Source organism: Sinocyclocheilus rhinocerous, unplaced genomic scaffold (assembly GCF_001515625.1).
Source record: "Sinocyclocheilus rhinocerous isolate Xijiao unplaced genomic scaffold, SAMN03320098_v1.1 scaffold4719, whole genome shotgun sequence".
NCBI lineage: Eukaryota > Metazoa > Chordata > Actinopteri > Cypriniformes > Cyprinidae > Sinocyclocheilus > Sinocyclocheilus rhinocerous.
Window position 1 is genome coordinate 176,865 of NW_015623757.1, and position 17,381 is coordinate 194,245.

General features: G+C 37.1%; 2 protein-coding genes across 2 annotated transcripts; one reads left to right on the plus strand and one right to left on the minus strand.

Annotated features, from left to right (window-relative positions):
* Positions 1-821: 821 nt before the first annotated feature.
* On the plus strand, positions 822-7,627 carry LOC107735168 (delta-type opioid receptor-like). The gene is made up of 3 exons (XM_016546966.1): positions 822-1,122; positions 4,506-4,861; positions 6,118-7,627. Exons 1-3 carry the CDS (start codon positions 884-886, stop codon positions 6,645-6,647), a joined length of 1,125 nt encoding a protein of 374 aa, XP_016402452.1. The 5' UTR covers positions 822-883; the 3' UTR covers positions 6,648-7,627.
* A 5,177-nt stretch (positions 7,628-12,804) lies between these two features.
* On the minus strand, positions 12,805-14,847 carry LOC107735284 (regulator of chromosome condensation-like). Its single transcript, XM_016547044.1, has 4 exons — positions 14,674-14,847; positions 14,463-14,582; positions 14,191-14,343; positions 12,805-13,442 (listed from the first exon to the last, which is right to left on the minus strand). The coding sequence occupies exons 1-4, from the start codon at positions 14,798-14,800 to the stop codon at positions 13,267-13,269; spliced, it is 576 nt and encodes a 191-aa protein (XP_016402530.1). The 5' UTR covers positions 14,801-14,847; the 3' UTR covers positions 12,805-13,266.
* Between the last annotated feature and the right edge of the window lie 2,534 nt (positions 14,848-17,381).

Consider the following 17,381-nt stretch of genomic DNA (forward strand, 5'->3'; position numbering starts at 1 on the left):
TACAATGAATCTCTTATTTACATTGTGTCTGTATTTCATTACAATGAGACGTTTCACCAGCGTGCAGATAAAAACATTGAGCTGCGAGTGAATTCTGACTAACTTGAACGCCATGGCCAATCAAAAGTGTCCCAGAAATCAACGGATATGTCTGTGATTGGCTACGTTGCTCAACGCTACAAAAAGGCGTTGCAAATAGAAACTTTTGATGCTCTCCAGAGCGCAAACACTAATATGCAATGGAGCGATTGCCGAATCTGTTTCGCCTACAGATTTGGCAAATCTTGCTTTCGTTTGAGGGTGCTTTTCATTGCGTGAGAAAATGGACCTGTGATGAGAGCTTGAGAACAGTGTCAATTTCGAGTCTCAGGCTGAATGCGTGAGAGTTGGCAGCCCTAAGATAGATAGATAGATAGATAGACTCAGAGAAATATAACTTTTAGGCTTTGTGTTTCACAGATTTCTACAGAACTAAACTGAACTATATTTACTTGAACTGTGTAGACCTAAAATGGAAAATAAACGCACTTATAATAGTAAAATAGCATGGCTAGTACACGTTTCCAGTATTGCGAGTGACACTTTTGAGTGCGGGCGTAGTTGCCATGTGTTGCACTAGTCTTTCGTCTATGGTATAAGGCTACTAACTTCGGGAGAAAGTACGAGCGCATGCACAGCAACACGCTCAGTTGGAAGTCGAGTGCGCTGCTGAGAAGAGCAGAAGAGAGGAGAAAAGGAGGGCTGCGTAAAGTGACCAGAGTGACCAGCGGAGTTGATGTTCTTTCAGCTGCTGTTCTGTATCTTTCTCTGTCTTTTAGATTAAAGACGTTTATGATTTTTACTTAATTAGAAGGCGTTTGGCGTTATACAGGGAAAGCGCATAATGGAGCCTATAACAGTGACTGTTAGTGATTTTTCCGAGCGGTATCCTTTAATTCTGCCAAACTCGAGCTTTATGGAGGAACCAGCGGGACTTCTGTCCAACTGGAGCGGAGGCAGCGAGCCGAAGGCGGTGAAAGACAGCACTGCGGTCGCTATCGCTGTGTGCATCACCGCGCTGTACTCTGTCATCTGCGTGGTGGGACTGTTTGGAAATATTCTGGTTATGTACGGTGTGGTCAGGTAAGAGAAATAGTTTATTTCAGTGAATATGTACTTCAGAAGTCTCAGGAAGTGGGATGATCATTATTTAATTTATCACATTTTGACATTAATAAATAGAAGTTTAAGTGCACAAAGTCTAAAGAGAAAGATGCACGCATGCAAATATTTCTTAGATATATTTGAACCCCGGGAATGTAGTAGCTACAGAGAATGTGGTGGAAATGGAATTTTGTTTGGAATCTAAGCAAGTGGTGGAAGATAAGAGACAGGGCTGAGGAGTGAGATTTTTGAAGTGCTGAGGGTGGCTGTGAGAACCCTCCACTCAGCACCAATGGAACAGAGAACAGAACCAGTCCAAATTACATCACCCACAGATATGCCAGTTTAGCTCAGGGGTAGTTTATGGAGGAATAACAATTTTCACAGCATGTACAATTCAAAGCTCACGTGTGAAAGCTGCTGTTATCATCTGGTCTCATGTTCTTTTCATGCAATTTACAGTCACTATGTAATCTGGATTAGATAATTGGATTAGGCTACAAAAATTAATACTTGTAATTAGTTTATATTACTTTTTAAAATAGTCATATCAAACCACAGTTACTGTTTTTATTGATTAGATAATATTTAAAAATGGCAGTAAATTATTCATAATTGATTCATCCTCCCAAATTCTTCATTTTATCTTTCATTTTTTTTATAAGCCAATTGCTTAGATATGTTTGGAAAGTCCTCCAGTTTTGTGCGACTGCACACAGACCAGCCACTAGTCAGGTGGCTGTAATTGCACAGACAATTGAGAGGCCTCAGAACATAAACAAATAATATACTTTTACGATTTCATTAATTATTGGCTTTTCATCAGTTTACAAATTCCCTGCAGTTCTTTACAAATCCCAGTTTGGGAAAACCCTGATGTGATGTTTATTGCACTTCGTGTTGTTGATAACAAAGAATGGAATACGTTTTCTTTCTCTTTGCACTTCATATCAGTATGGAACATTATAAGCCTATAATTAATGTGATACACATGGTAGGTCAAAAGTAATCAGATTAACAACTAAAATGTGTAATTACTAATTGCAATTTTTCCTCATGTAACTTGAATTCAATAACTAACTGCAGTTTGTAATCTTCCCAGCACTGTGTATTTATAAACTATATATAGAGAGCCAAAAGCTCCACATATAGAGTGTCAAAAGCTCCACACCCTCAACCAAAGTTTGTGAAGAACTTCAAGCACAAATAATACAGCATGAGTATTATCAATCCCAGGAAAAGGATGTTACCAAGCACAGAGCTAATTATTCATAAGAAAATAAAGTGTTTATGTTAGGTTGCATACATTTAAAACAAACTACGAAAACATACATACGTAGTTCACAGCTTTAGAAACCTGTGTATTTTGCCTATTTAGGCAAAAGAAAATCGGACGGAGCAAAAATCCAAAACCAAAAAGACCTGCCTTGAAATATATGGAGTTCCCTCCGAGGGGTTCAGATCACAGAACTATTACAATTCAGCTAGATCACATCTTTCTAATCTATTCACAGCACATATCTTCAGGAGTGCAAGCCACTGCCTAAGAGGAACAGTCTGAATGAGCTAATCATATTCGCGATGTCTGGATTGCCTGTCTTTCACAGAAGCCTTTTCCCATTTGGAGACGTAAAAAAATGTAGCAGAAGAGAGTATTAAAGCGTATCAGCCTGGAAGGCAGAAACTGTACAATAGGAAGTCTGATGTGAAAAGAACTCATTAATAATTCCCCCTAAAGTTTCAACTGCAGACAGAAAACATGATATAAATACATTTTAGATTGCAACCATATCAAAGTTTCCCCCTCATTTTATTCCATTAGTTCTCATGCTACACAAAAAAATACCTTTTTTTCTTGTTTGTTTTTTTCTTGTAAAAATATCTTAACGTCCCAAAAAAGTAAACGGAAACACAATTACATGAGATTTTAAGACTCCTTTTTAGATTTTTTTTCTTGTTTTAAGCACAAACATAACTAAATTTAGTGAAGTTTCTGCTTAAAATTACAAAAAACTATTTGCAATATATTCATTGGTCAACAATAAAAAAATATATACAAAACAAACAATCATTGGAAAATTGTGCCCACACACCATTTAAATGTCAATAACATGGCACTACCTCTAAACATTATTTTCCATAACAGGTTTGTGACAGAAAAATGTTCCCTGATACAATGAATTAGTGTGAAACGTGATTCATGGCAGTGCTAAGAGTACAACTGGACAAAACATAGCAAACCAGAATGAGGGACTAGTGTAAAATTAGAGATACAAACATGAGTCATGGATATACAACAAAACATATTATGCACTCTGTACAAAAGACTTGTAATGGATTTATTAATCTCACCACATGTACAGTAGCCATGTACAAAGAGAGGAATAAACTGTAGTGTCACTAATGGATGTGCTGTCTTCTCTCTTCTTCTCTGTGAGACTTCAAATGTCAAGTCCTCAAAAGATATCACAGTGTGTGGGCACCAGACAAATCTCAAAGAGAGGATAATCAATGGATACGAATTTATGCCTTTGGCATTGGGCTTTTCTTTAGTAACTATGGTCACATCCTTTCAAAGGATACCCCATCATTCATCAGCCTACTACTAATTTGGATAAAAAAGAGAGAGAAAATTATGAGCTGATTATTGTATGATATCACAGAGAGACACCTTCATTTAATGAAAGCATATTGTTAGCACCTGCTGGTAGATGTTGTAATTATACAATTTATCACAATCTCTGCACTGACAGCCATTAAAATTTTAATTTTTAGCCATTACAGCCAGATCATCCATTATATATCTAATAATAGTAATAATAATAATAACTAAAATAATGATTGTTCAAAAAATGTGGCACAAATTTTTTTACTAGTAGCTTAAAAATATATCCAAAAAGTTTGAAAAAATACTATATTGTGTTAATGTTGTGTTTTAATGGAAAACAAGCATAACAAGCCAAGTTTTGAAAAAAATAATGTTTTTATCAAATCACCAGAATATAAAGAATAATGAATATACCAATGCATGGCATCATTTTCATAGGTTGACATTTTAATTCTTGACATAAAAGTTTATTACAATGTGGAAGGGTGTTAAAAGAGCACATATGGTTCTCTCTTTTTTCCATTTTTTTAAATTGATCATCATGTTAATCATATGCGATATTCATAATGAAAAGGGCAAAGCAGAGAAGAACCTCAAATCATGCACAATCAGTGCATCCCATTCATCTGCATCTGTATTCATCAATGTTCATATCGTCATTGCAAACCCAGGTGCAGCAGATCGACATTCGAAAATTATGAAGTGTTCATCTTGCTGAATATCTCAGACTGACTTTTTCTCTTTTCTTCTTCAGGTACACAAAGATGAAGACAGCTACCAACATTTACATCTTTAACCTGGCTTTGGCTGATGCATTAGCCACCAGTACTTTGCCCTTCCAGAGTGCCAAATACCTCATGAGCACCTGGCCATTTGGGGAGCTCTTGTGTAAATTGGTCATTGCTATTGACTACTACAACATGTTTACCAGTATTTTCACTCTGACGATGATGAGTGTAGACCGTTACATTGCTGTGTGCCATCCAGTGAGAGCCCTGGACTTCCGCACACCAATCAAAGCAAAGATCATCAACATCTGCATATGGATTCTCTCCTCTGCTGTCGGCTTCCCAGTCATGGTTATGGCCGTTACTAGAGTGACACCCACAGGTGAGGACAAAATGAGTGGGAAAAAGTATGTGTTATTCAGCTTATTGATTGTTAAGTATATGATTCAATTGGTCAGTGAATTTATGGCTGTCACTCAGTTCGACAGCACATAATCATAGACGAGCATTAGTATAACATGATATGACTTTTTTTTTTTTTTTTTAGATCAGTGATTCTCTCAACTGGTTGTGCTGAAGAACTTAGAATTGCAATATTACATTAGCATGTAATATGCAGAATTATTAATTAAATTTGCATAGGCTGAATAGGGTGATTTTGTAAACAGCGGCTGATTCTGATATCTAAACCTGTGCAAACCTGGCACACTTATGGATGTTGATTGATGTTTCTTTTTATAAGTTATCTTATAAATTTAATTTCATTATTTGCTGTCAAAACCATTGACATTTTTGAAACACAACCCATCAGATGAAACCACTGGTTCATTTGAATTCTACGGAGTAATATTTTAGATATTTAAAAACAAAACCATACTGAATTGTTTAACGCTCTCAGAGCAGCACATCATAGTGTTCATTTCCTGGATGAATTATTCTATTTAAACAAATTGGTTAAATGAATAATTCAATGACTCGCTCATTAGGACAGTAACTTGTCTTGGGTCCTGAATGAGTTTTTTTTTAATCATAAAGTCAATATCTGTGTATAAATTGCATACTGTCTAGTAGGTACTACATTTGGTTTGAAATTTTGTTCGCAACATTAATTCCCTGTTCGTAAACAGTTTGTTCCCGGTTTAATACTGTAAAACTGCTTTGACACAATCTGCATTGTAAAAAGCACTATATAAATAATGGTGACTTGACTTGACATTATGTCCTCCTATATAAGATGAATGAAATTTGGACATGCTACATATATCATGTTGTTATTATCATATGACCTTACAGCGTCAGTTGTGTTGCTTCACTGCCATTTACAAATCCTAGTAAAATGCCCATCAAATGCGCACTTCAGATTTTCACATACTGGTCTATGAATTCAGACATACTACTTCTCACATACTATTAGTAGGGATGCAGGAAGTCACTTGTTGTCACCTTGCACAATGATATAACGTGCACAGAATAATATATTTCAGCGCTCTTGGAATGCTGTATGGCCAACCAGATTTATAAGAAGTAAATACTGGAAATAATTTAAAAAGTCATTAAATTAGAACTGATCAGTAAATTCAACTAAGAAATGACTCTAGACTCACCTTCTTATCTTCTTTTCACATACATTCTTCACAGGCAAAACAGTCTGCACGTTGAAATTCCCAGACCCAGATTGGTACTGGGATACTGTGACCAAGATCTGTGTTTTCATTTTCGCCTTTGTGGTTCCCGTCTTGGTCATCACCATCTGTTACGGCCTGATGATCCTTCGTCTCAAGAGTGTACGCTTGCTGTCCGGCTCCAAAGAGAAGGACAGGAACCTCCGGCGCATAACCCGTATGGTATTGGTGGTGGTGGCGGCCTTCATCATCTGCTGGACCCCCATCCATATCTTCATCATCATCAAAACTGTGGTGGAGATCGACCAGAAGAATCTGCTTGTGGTCGCCTGCTGGCATCTGTGTATTGCTCTGGGCTACATGAACAGCAGCCTCAACCCAGTCCTGTATGCGTTTCTGGATGAAAACTTCAAGAGGTGCTTCAGAGAATTCTGCTTGCCCTTTCGTTCCCGCATGGAGCAGAGCAGCTTTTCCAGAGCCCGTAGTGCCACGAGAGAGCCCATCTCGGTGTGCGCCAAGTCTGAATCGATGAAACAGCCCACATGACTAGACCTGGAACAGATGCCTTCTGATACACAACCAAGGACACAGAAAGATCTGCAGTCTGAGGACACCCAGATCTCCACCACTGAGTTTTAAGCTCCTTTAAGGTAAATACAACTTGACAACAAGCCCATATACTGAAGGCAAAATGCCATGTTGGTTTGTTAGTCTTTTTTTCTACCTTTCTTAATTTCACTTTGTGGAAAAGCAATGGATGGCTCACTGCAAACTGTTTTCCTAAGGGAGGAAATGATATCATTTGGACCAATGTACAGTAATCATGCTTTGAAAAAAAAACATCAAAGATGTGGCCTTGAATGGTCAACAGGAAATCTACATTCATGAGTGGTATATGACCCATCAAAATCGATTCCCATACTCAGATTTTTAAATGAAAGTCAATGCATTTCCTTGGAAATTGTAGGAACTTGTAACAGAAATACAAATGTCCAAACAATGAACTAAATACACAAATTCAACTTCTCAAACAATAAAATAAGCTGTAAGATTTTCATTTAAAGAGAGAAGCAATCTTGCTTCACCGAACAATGAAAATGTACAGAGGTCTTTTTCCACTCCATAATAAAAGGATTTCATTAAACCTGAGGATAAATATATATGGAGAAAGAGAGAGGTGTCGGATACAGAGAGAATGGAGCAACATTTCATCTCAATGTTTGCAGGATAGATTTGCATGAATGACAGGGCTCCTTCCCTCAAGATGGCTGTTAAAACACACTGTTATATAAACTCTCTACACATTATTCATTTCATGGTGCTTGATAAGGTGTCATTTTGTAAATTTGTGCTACTAGTGAAGGTGTTTGATGACCTTTGACTATGAAGTATACAGTGTTCATACTAGGAGCATACAGTATGTGTAGATGAGCTCTGAGACTATTACAGAGGGGCTTTTAGATATTTTCATCTTAGTTCTTTGTAATGAAGTATTTAGTGCAACCATTCTTGCATTTCATTGCCATTAGCACAGAATAGCTGTTTATTGACCTTCTTCAAATTCCAAAGTTGAAATGACATTTAATGAGTCATGTTCAATATTTGTGATATTAGCGTTTGATTCTAAATGTCGGCTTTGTTGTAAAAGGAGAGTGAGTTTAGTTTCTTGAGCTGTTATAGACAGACCTTTTCCAGTCAAGGATGTTTATGTATTAGCAGTGAGTATTGCTTTGCTGTAGAACCTGTATGTACTTTTGTGCAACTGTTGGATATTTCCTCATGATTATATTTTTATGGATGCACCAGAATTAGACATCACAAATGATCTTAACTGTCAGTGATTATGTTGTGAAAGCTAAAAAAATAATAATAATAATTTTCTGTAGGTTGCATGGATGTTGGGAAAAAATAACCTTTTATCTAAAATAATTTTCACTACTCACATGACGAGCAAGACTTCTAAGATACACATTCATCATCTCATGAAAAAATTAATTTATCATCTCAGTATTTATTGAATGATAAATAAGCCTGTCAAACTTTTAATGTGTTTTGAAGATTTAAATTGTGTTTGGTAAAAATATAACAAAAGCCTTAAAAAGAGAAATGAAAAACTACTATGCTAATTTTCTGCAGGTACTTGTAAAGGTTAGAGACTCAAGCACTGTTACATAATCTCTTCAGCAGACAACCTATAGACCCCCTGTTATGAAATATACTGGATAAGTGCTCTTGAAACAAGATAAAAAATAAAAAAAGAGGTTGTTGTATAATGACTGTTGTATAAAGAAAATCGTTTGTATTTTTGCTGACTTTTGTCGTCTGTCTAGTCATAAGAAACAAAATGTCATTTTACTCAGGCTAGTTAAAAAAAATGCATCGTCAGTTAATAATTATTTAAAGGTGCAATGTGTAATATTTACATCGATCTATTGACAGAAATGCAATATAATATACATAACTATGTTTTCAGAGGTGTATAAAGACCTTACTTAATGAACCGTTATGTTTTTATTACCTTAGATTGAGCAATTTATATCTACATACACCGCGGGTCCCCTTACATGGAAGTCGCCACCATGTTTCTACAGTAGCCCTAAACGGACAAACTGCTCTACACAGCGCGTCTCGTCACTTTGTTATTCTTGCGAATAAACCACTGACACAATGATGAACAAGTACATTAATATTCGCAATAACATCGATTTATTAAATAAGTAAATATAATTCCTTAATTTACGTTTGTAAAGAAATCTCATTGCTCTCTGCTGTCTTTACCGACGACATCTTAGTCCTGTATTGGCCACCGTAGCTTCTCTAAAGGGAGGGGTGAGCAGGGGACTGAGCCGTTGGTTGCAATTCGCAAAATTTACACACTGCACCTTTAAGTCACCATCTACTTCCATTGTATGGAAAAACAATATGGTAAAACTGGGTGTAATGCTTTTTTAAAACCTTGAATTACCAGTTTCAAATTCACTTTGATTTGTACACTTACTTTTAATAAGGTGAATGGCTTCTGTTTTTTTTTCCTCGCGCCCTCCTAAGATCTGGGAGTAGGCCTATGTAAGTTTGGAGAGCGGTACGAAATTGCGTGAAATGGGCTTTAGGGGCAGCAACAAATGCACATGTATAGCCAAAGCCACTGGAAGGCAAGCCTGCAACCTTTAGCCAAAAAAGCGTAATGTCTAATGCTAACGCAACGTCTAATGCTAATGCTTCCCTGTACGCAGGGAAAGAGACCAGAGGCCTTTTTTGTTTTTGAATGGATGTCACTGGAGGAGCCTAAACCGCTTTAGTGAGGAAACAGCTTATCGTTTAAAGAATTGACAGCCTATCAGCTAATCTTCAACTTGTTTGTCATTAAACAGTAGTTTTGAATTGAACTATTTTTAGAGTTTACACCAAAAAAAAAGCAATTTTTTAAGAGAAGTCACTGACTTTTTGCGACAGGTAGAATTTATTTTACGGCACATTATTTCTATAGTATCCGTAAACGGCGATTGACTGTCGCACAACTCTGTTTGATATTCAATGACTTCAAGGCTGTAATGTGATTGTTTGTCAAGGCACACATTATCCAAGTTGACCGTTACGCTTTCTCCAATGGTAAGTAATACAGACCCTCGTATCTTACAATAATAAAGGTAACATTACAGCTATCCACTGTAATTACTACAGTGCTATATTTACAACATTGAATTGCACTCACTTAACTGAAGGGGGCTCCAAAGTCTCAAAATTCTACAACATACTGTCGATTTAACTTAGCGATTCTATTTAGTTCATTGTATATTTAGTTATATTGTTAATTTGGTCAAATTAAATAATTAGTCCACATTTATTTGTCACAATGGAAAGAAACCAAAAATAAGGTATGAAAATCAAAGGGCTCCAAAGGATCTCTGCCCTTTTCACAGACAGGGTATAAAATAGGTCCTGAAACACTTATATGTTGATTGTCAGCAAGTCAAGAGTGAAACTATGGTGTTAATAAGTCCAAGCTGGTTTGTTTTTGCAGCTTAATTGAAAAGAGGGATCCTGTTTACTGTGGCTTTATGGATGCGAGAAGCAGCCCACCTGTTATATTTGAAAGCGGCACCCTGACATTTAAAGCACTGGCGTATTCCTTGTGCCGTAGTAGGGATAATGGACTCTGGAAATGGCTATGGGAGGATACAGATTCTCAACCGGCCAACAGACACAAATACAGAATCTTAGATGAGCAAATGGCCTGAATAACGAACAACAACATTATGGTCAGCAAATGTCGTTTATGTGCTTCTCCGGTTCTTCGTGATTGTGGTTTGGAGTGTCAGTTACATAATGGCAGATCTGAGAGCAATGCTGTTTGGGTGGAGGGAAGCATCACGAGGCACAGTAATGACAAGAGACACAGCATGTCAGCTAGATTGATCAATAGGATCACACTCTGCACTAAATTGCGCTCAACCCCATTCAGTGTCCTTATTATGAGATGCGCTATTAACAAGCTGCGGGCTAAATCAAGAGTCAAGTGTAGATTTTACACTCAACTCACATTTGGCAAGTGATGTTTAACATGTCCACAGGGTAAAGTGCTAAATCAAAAACTTAAAGTAATATTTCTTTGGAGGAGGAAATGCATAGCCTCTTCAGTTGACTATATTTTTTTAGCATATATTTATATATATTGGACTGTCAACTGTCACATATAACTAAAACAAAATATATGTATAAATATTAAATGCAGTATATATTAGGTCAGTTATGCTCTAAGCTTAGTTCAGTTCCCATATAATTTATCTCAGGGGAATATGGTAAAATCATACCCATTTCCAATAAAACCAATCTTCCTTTAAGAGTTGCTCTGTTCAGTTTCCAGAGCAACCATCAATAACGACTGGTCTAATGGTTAAAATGGTTAAAGGCATCCTGATGTTATAAACATACAATGCACATTTCATGCCTGAAAGAACAGAAAATATCATATCTAACCCCAACAATTACAGGCATGCCAGTTTTCAGTTTTGAAAACAGAAGCGCTTTACTCATGTCAACAGTTGTATCAGTTATGGTGCACTCTATAATCGTTTTGTTTTTTGGAAAAGAAAAAAACATGAACAGCTTTCTGTTGGCCAATGTGGCAAATCCATGTGACCAACTTGAACCTGCTGCAAAATCTGAGGTGAGGAAATATTTGCCACTCAAAATTCCTGATTGCATGGATTCTTTTTAAAATTTCACTAGTGAAAATTTGCTTCATGAAAGAAAAATGCTCCAGCTGGTTGTGATGTGTACATGATTTAAAATTTTTTTTTTTTAAAGAATTAACGTCATATGCCAAACTTTTTAATGAGACAAAAATACTGAGTGCACCTTTAAAGAGCAGTGCTTTTAAACAGTTCATGAACTGCCTGCTGTGAAACTTTTCCATGACAGGTTTGGAAGCGCATGATGGAAACAATGAGTCATTTATACTTTTGCGAATAAGGATGTCCCTCTCAAACACATTTAATGTAGCTTGCTGGCATTAAAAACAATAACATTTAAAGCCAGTGCCCTGTCCACTTCTCAGTGCAGCTGCCTCACACCTCACACATCAGAAAACATTGATGACAGCATTAAATGATGGTGGTCAATTAAGTGCTTGCAGAAGAGGCTGTTAGCATTTCAAAGCTTTCCGAGAAAGTGGGCCTTGAAGGGCTTTTCAACTGAAATACCCCACAAAGTCTCTCAGCATGACTCACTGTGGGCTGGAACATAAAGACCAGACCAGGAGCACAATACCATTTCCCCTTCATGGATGCTAAAGTGGTGTTTTGATCTGCAAATTTTATCAATAGTGACCAAACCATTTCCAGCCTCAAGTGTTTTCAACAATTTAGGACATACATATGTAAGCATCAGCTCTGACATTTCATATAGCAGAGTATACATTTCTTCTGGTTGCACAGGGCCACCTTCTATAGAAGAAATTCAGATAAATGTAAAAAAAAAAACAATTTTTCATCTGTGGAACACAAAAGTAGGCATTTCACAGACTGACACAGCGGCTGTTGGGCTACTTAAAAAAAAAAAAAAAAATCTAAATAATCTAAAACCAAACACTTTGTAAGGATTATACTAGGATGCAAGCAAATTAACTGAAGAACCTCACTTTAAACTTGAGAGCACATGGCTGCCATCCAGTGGATAAACAGCACAAATACAAAGAAACATTTAGCACTTCTAAAAGTGAGATGTTACTTTAAAATATCTTTTTTACTTTAAAGTGCAGCTACAAGAAGAAATTCTTGTAGAAACATTTAATAAATGTAATCCTTATGTCTGAAATTAATTATAGAATAAGATGAAAATTAAGATTTCTATATTTTCAAATTAATTAAACTTTCTGCCTAAAATCAAAATTTACTCACAAATATAAGCATGTCAGAAAAAAACCCACACACACACAAGACCCTGTAAAGGTAATAATAATCACTAAAGGTTTGAAACTAGACATTAAAAATTGACGCTTTTCGCTTTAATCTCCTCTAAATGTCTGTGCTCGTGTCTTTTTTTTTTTTTTTCAACGAGTAATCATACATCACATTCTGTAAAACCTCATTTTTATTAAGTGTCCACAGGGCCAGCAATGCATGGATACAATAATGGTTTCATTTAGGAAATTAGGAAAACAGTTTAACACTGCAAAGTACAGGAATACCAAATCAGTTTTTTGTGTGTGAGTGATATAGATTAGACCTGCTATCATAAACCTTTTATTGCTCAGACCAAAATGTGGAATTAAAAAAAAAAGTTTTCCAGGACTTATCTAAAAGACTTATTAAATCACCTTTCAGCTCATACATGCATACAATCACTCACGACAGGCGGTCTCCAGGAAGCATACTAAAGATCTTTGTTAAAAATAAGACAAAGCAAAGAAAAAGAAACAAAGTCCATAAAAAAAGATCTTCGATCATCTACCGGACCGTATCCAGTGAATGTTTGGGCTCCCCCTAAAGCGGGATAAAAGGTTTAATTAGATGATTCTCATCCTACCCTCTCCCTCATTCGCTGGCTTAGCTCAGCACAGGAAGCATTCCCAACCCCAGACACCCCGATCATGATCAAGCTATAGGTTACAGATACCACTGATACAGTAGTTTGGCTCAGCTGTCTTTAGTCAAGGAGTTAAAGATCAGCTCTCCTGCTTGTCTTTGACCAGCAGGACCGTGTGCTGCCCTCCACTGGACACTGATAGAACTACACGGTTCTCCAGCTGCTTGCCCGTCATCTCCACTGGGCTCCATTCATCCTCCTCCTCTCCTGTACCCAGCTGCAGATTGGTGCCCATGCCCCAGGAAAACACAGAGCCTGGCCAACAGATAGCAATGTTAGAAAACTAAAACACAGCTCTGATGATCAAAACAAGCCAACAGTACATTCTGTTATTTGGTCCTAAAAATAAACTGCTCTGATTGGTGCAATTCATGTAATTAGAGGTTGAAGATACATTTGTGAACAACATACACATTGTGTCATTTGAGGCATTTGCCATTTAAAACTACAGGGACAAACAATGCTACAACCCAAACCATGAAATCAGAAAAATCAGAGTCTACAATCCGCCATACTTATTCAAACAAAGCGTTCTGATGAGGGGGTTAAAAACAGGACAGAAAATATCCTATTACTTCAAAAAAAAAAAAAATTTTTAAATGCAAAAATCTTGATAACATAAGTGCACTTCACAATATTACCGTTTTACTATATTTTTGAACAAATACAGCCTTGGTGTGCACAAGAGATTTACTTCAAAAACAAAACAAAAAAAAAATCTTACTTATCCCAAACTTTTAAATGGTAGTGTTATTTTAGCCACTTTTCCTAGAGGAAATTTCATAGAGGAAGGACCTCTCAGATACAGGTTAATCACTAGTTGCATTTAACACAATTTGTGTGTGGTCTGAAACCGTTTACAATGCATTCCAGGTTTTGTATTAAAAAATATTTAAGATTAGTCAAAATGAACCCAAAGCCAAAAAGGATCTGTTTTGGGTTAAAGTGGTCAGAGATCATTGTGAGTGAAATTGATGAGAACTAGGACAGGGTGCAGTCTCACCTTGTTTAGTGACAGCGTAGCTCACAGAGGCACCACAGGCAACTATCTGAACGTCACTGATCCCGGTAACAGGTGTGGGCTCACTCTTCTCCCCCGCATCCTTCCCCAGGCCCAGACGGCCATACTCCGCCCGACCAAGACTGCACACTTGTCCTGTGGATGAAGACAGCAGTTGAACAAATTCTGAACCACTGGTGGAACACATGACTTAAAATAAAATAAGTCTCATTTTAATGTAAGAGTAACACAAATAAGGTTCACGGATGAATTACCTTCTGAATTCAGGCACAGTGTGTGATGCTGCCCCCCAGAGAAACCCACCCAAGAGGTGGTGGAGTTCTTGAAAGAACTGAGTTTCACAGGAACAAAGCAGGTGTTTGTGCTTTGGGTGCCTGTAAAAAGGAGCAAGAAGGAAAATTCTCTAAAAATTCAGCAACAGACAGACCATTTAATCTTCAGCACTGAATGAGCTAGGAGTCGTACCAAGCTGGTGGTAATTGGAAAGGCCAAATCCATAGACGTGCCCCTCTTTAGACACAGCAAAGGTGAAGTACGCTCCACAGAAGACATCTCTAAAAACGACCTTCCCCCGTGGCTTAATGATAACCATCTGTGGCTCCAGCAGCCTCACTGAGGACAAAAAAAAGTATATAAACAAAATTATATAAGATATTTATATGCATTACCCTTCAAAAGTTTTGGGTCAGTGAGATTTTTTTTTTTTGAAAGAAATTAACACTTCTATTCAGCAGATGCACTAAACTGATTAAAAGTGAAATACAGTCAAGTAAACATTTCAAATTCAAATAAATGCTGTTCTATTGAACTTTCCATTCACCACTGACTCAAATGTATTAAAGTTTCCACAAAAAAAAAAACAGCAGCAGCACAATGATTTTCAGCTCAAGAAATTTATCAAATCACATTAGAATGATTTTTGAAAGATCATGTGACACTGAATACTGGAGTAATGGCTGATGAAAATTCAGCCTTGCAATCATAAGGTATAAACTAGGCATGCTCCGATCAGGATTTTTGCAGCCGATACAGAGTACAGACTTCTTGTCATGGTGATCGGCCGATACCGATACTGATTCTGATGCTTCAAGCTTTATATAAACGGTTTAATCGGGCGCACACGCATGGCCCGAAGTTAACTTCCGGTCTGTGTTTGTTTATCAGTCTGGCTATGGCGCCGGAGTTGTGCCGAAAATTGATCGTCTGCCAAAAACTGATTGCCGTCTGTAATCACTTTTTGGCAAGTGTAAAACTGCATTTTATGGGTATTTCAACAGGTAAAAAGGACTGCATGAGCTAAATGATTTGATTGCATTCGAGGGTATTTTGATAGATTATAGCTCAGTTTTCGGCAGATGATCCATTTTCGGCACGACACCGGCTACAAACGCAGTTAAAGTTAAGGTGATGAGTAGACTGAAGTTGGGCTCAGATGGTTGTGCTGTGGGATGTGTTTCCCATGCATTTATTTGTGGCGCTCGCCACAATATCAAAACTGACCGATTTTCCAAAAGGCTTCGTTGAATAAACATGAGCACGTACTGCACGTTTAAAAATCAAAACGAGGTGCGGGTGTTTTTATATCACTGTATTTCTGAAGGAAGACTATCTTTAGAAAATTTTCGATGTCATTTTCATTTCATCTTGCATGTAATATGCCCGATGAAGCAGCGTTTGTGAGCTCAATGCTGCTCTGTGTACAGCCATTACTGGGGAAACCTCTGTTTCTCCCGCTTTAAAGCACCTCCTGGCTGGCAGAGAATGAATTTGCATTTTCAGTAAGTCCGTCTAATTTACGCAGCAAACGTATTTTGCTTTTCCTATATCCACGGGCGCTGCGGATAATCTGCAGGTCGGGTATAAAAATGCAATAAAAAATGCATTCTGATTATTTGCGGGTGGGTGGCGGGGTGGATAAAATAAATCATAAATGAAGCAAATATTAACTACAATATTAACTACATTTTTTTCATGAGGCAGACAATTTTGTGTGTGTGTTCGTTCGCCTGATCGGGAAGTTGCAGTGACAGAAACGGTGACATTCCAGATAAAGTTTGAAAGGAGTAAAGCCTGTGTTAATGCTATTGAGTAGGCTAATGAGCCGCAGACGTGTGCAGCGAGGCGCAGATCAGCTCTAACGTCACTGAATCTGCTGTTAAAAATGAACCATCCATTCATCATATCATCATGCAAAACATACACGCAAATAGCTAATTTTTCATCGTTACTAATTTTTCATTGGGGGTAAAATAAAAGTTTTTGGCAGGGTTCCCCTGCTAAAATTCGCATTCCAGAGGATAAATGTTATTGGAGTCGCTTAAAACCGCGGACATGAAAAACAACCCGCAGCAACAGTGTTAAAGTAGCCCAATTCCGCATGAAAACCGCGGACTTGGCAACACTGCATAGCATTTCCACACCGGTGATGACATGACGGTGGCGCCAAATCATTTATGTCCCCACGCATCATGTACATCGTCACGCGTTGACGTCATCAAATTGCGATCGTTTCGTGATATCGGCCAAGTGTAGTGAGTACCGACCGATTCATAAAATGTGATTATCGGTCGATCGATCGGAGCATCCCTAGTATGAACTATATTTTAAAACATTAAAATAGAAAAAAGTAGTGCCATCAAACGATTAATCGCATCCAAAATAAAAGCTTTTGTTTACATAATAGATGTGTACTGTGTATATTAGGGATGTAATGATTAACCGCGAGCCGGTTGAAAATCGAATCAAATATGTGACGATTCAAATCGGTTCAGATGCTAAACAAATCGCGATTCATTTAGGGGTAGGAGTTGTTGAGTTAATTTCTTTTATTTGTGTTATTTATTTGATTTGGGGTTTGTTTTAAAATTTCAATTTATTTTTGTTATTTACATTTACATTATATTTACATTTTGTTATTTAGCAGATGCTTTTATCCTAAGCGACTTACAAATGAGGACAATAGAAGCAATCAAAACCAACAAAAGAGCAATAATATGCAAGTGCTATATTAGTATATTATTATAGTGATATATTTCACTTTCACAAACGTGCAGCATTATGTCCAAGAAATAATAAAAGGACACATTTAATTTAAAATTTGTCTTAAAAAAATAAATAAAAATAATCATAAATCGAATCGTGAAATCAAAATTGTGAATCGAATCGTGAGTTGA

Excerpts from the sequence above, each read along its gene's own strand:
- LOC107735284 (XM_016547044.1), bottom strand. The coding sequence starts at position 14,800 with ATGGTTATCATTAAGCCACGGGGGAAGGTCGTTTTTAGAGATGTCTTC. Across the intron at positions 14,583-14,673 it reads TTCCAATTACCACCAGCTTG|GCACCCAAAGCACAAACACC; the intron begins GTACGACTCCTA and ends TCCTTTTTACAG. Across the intron at positions 13,443-14,190 it reads CTACGCTGTCACTAAACAAG|GCTCTGTGTTTTCCTGGGGC; the intron begins GTGAGACTGCAC and ends TCTGTTGGCCAG.
- LOC107735168 (XM_016546966.1), top strand. The coding sequence starts at position 884 with ATGGAGCCTATAACAGTGACTGTTAGTGATTTTTCCGAGCGGTATCCT. Across the intron at positions 1,123-4,505 it reads GTTATGTACGGTGTGGTCAG|GTACACAAAGATGAAGACAG; the intron begins GTAAGAGAAATA and ends TTTCTTCTTCAG. Across the intron at positions 4,862-6,117 it reads TACTAGAGTGACACCCACAG|GCAAAACAGTCTGCACGTTG; the intron begins GTGAGGACAAAA and ends CATTCTTCACAG.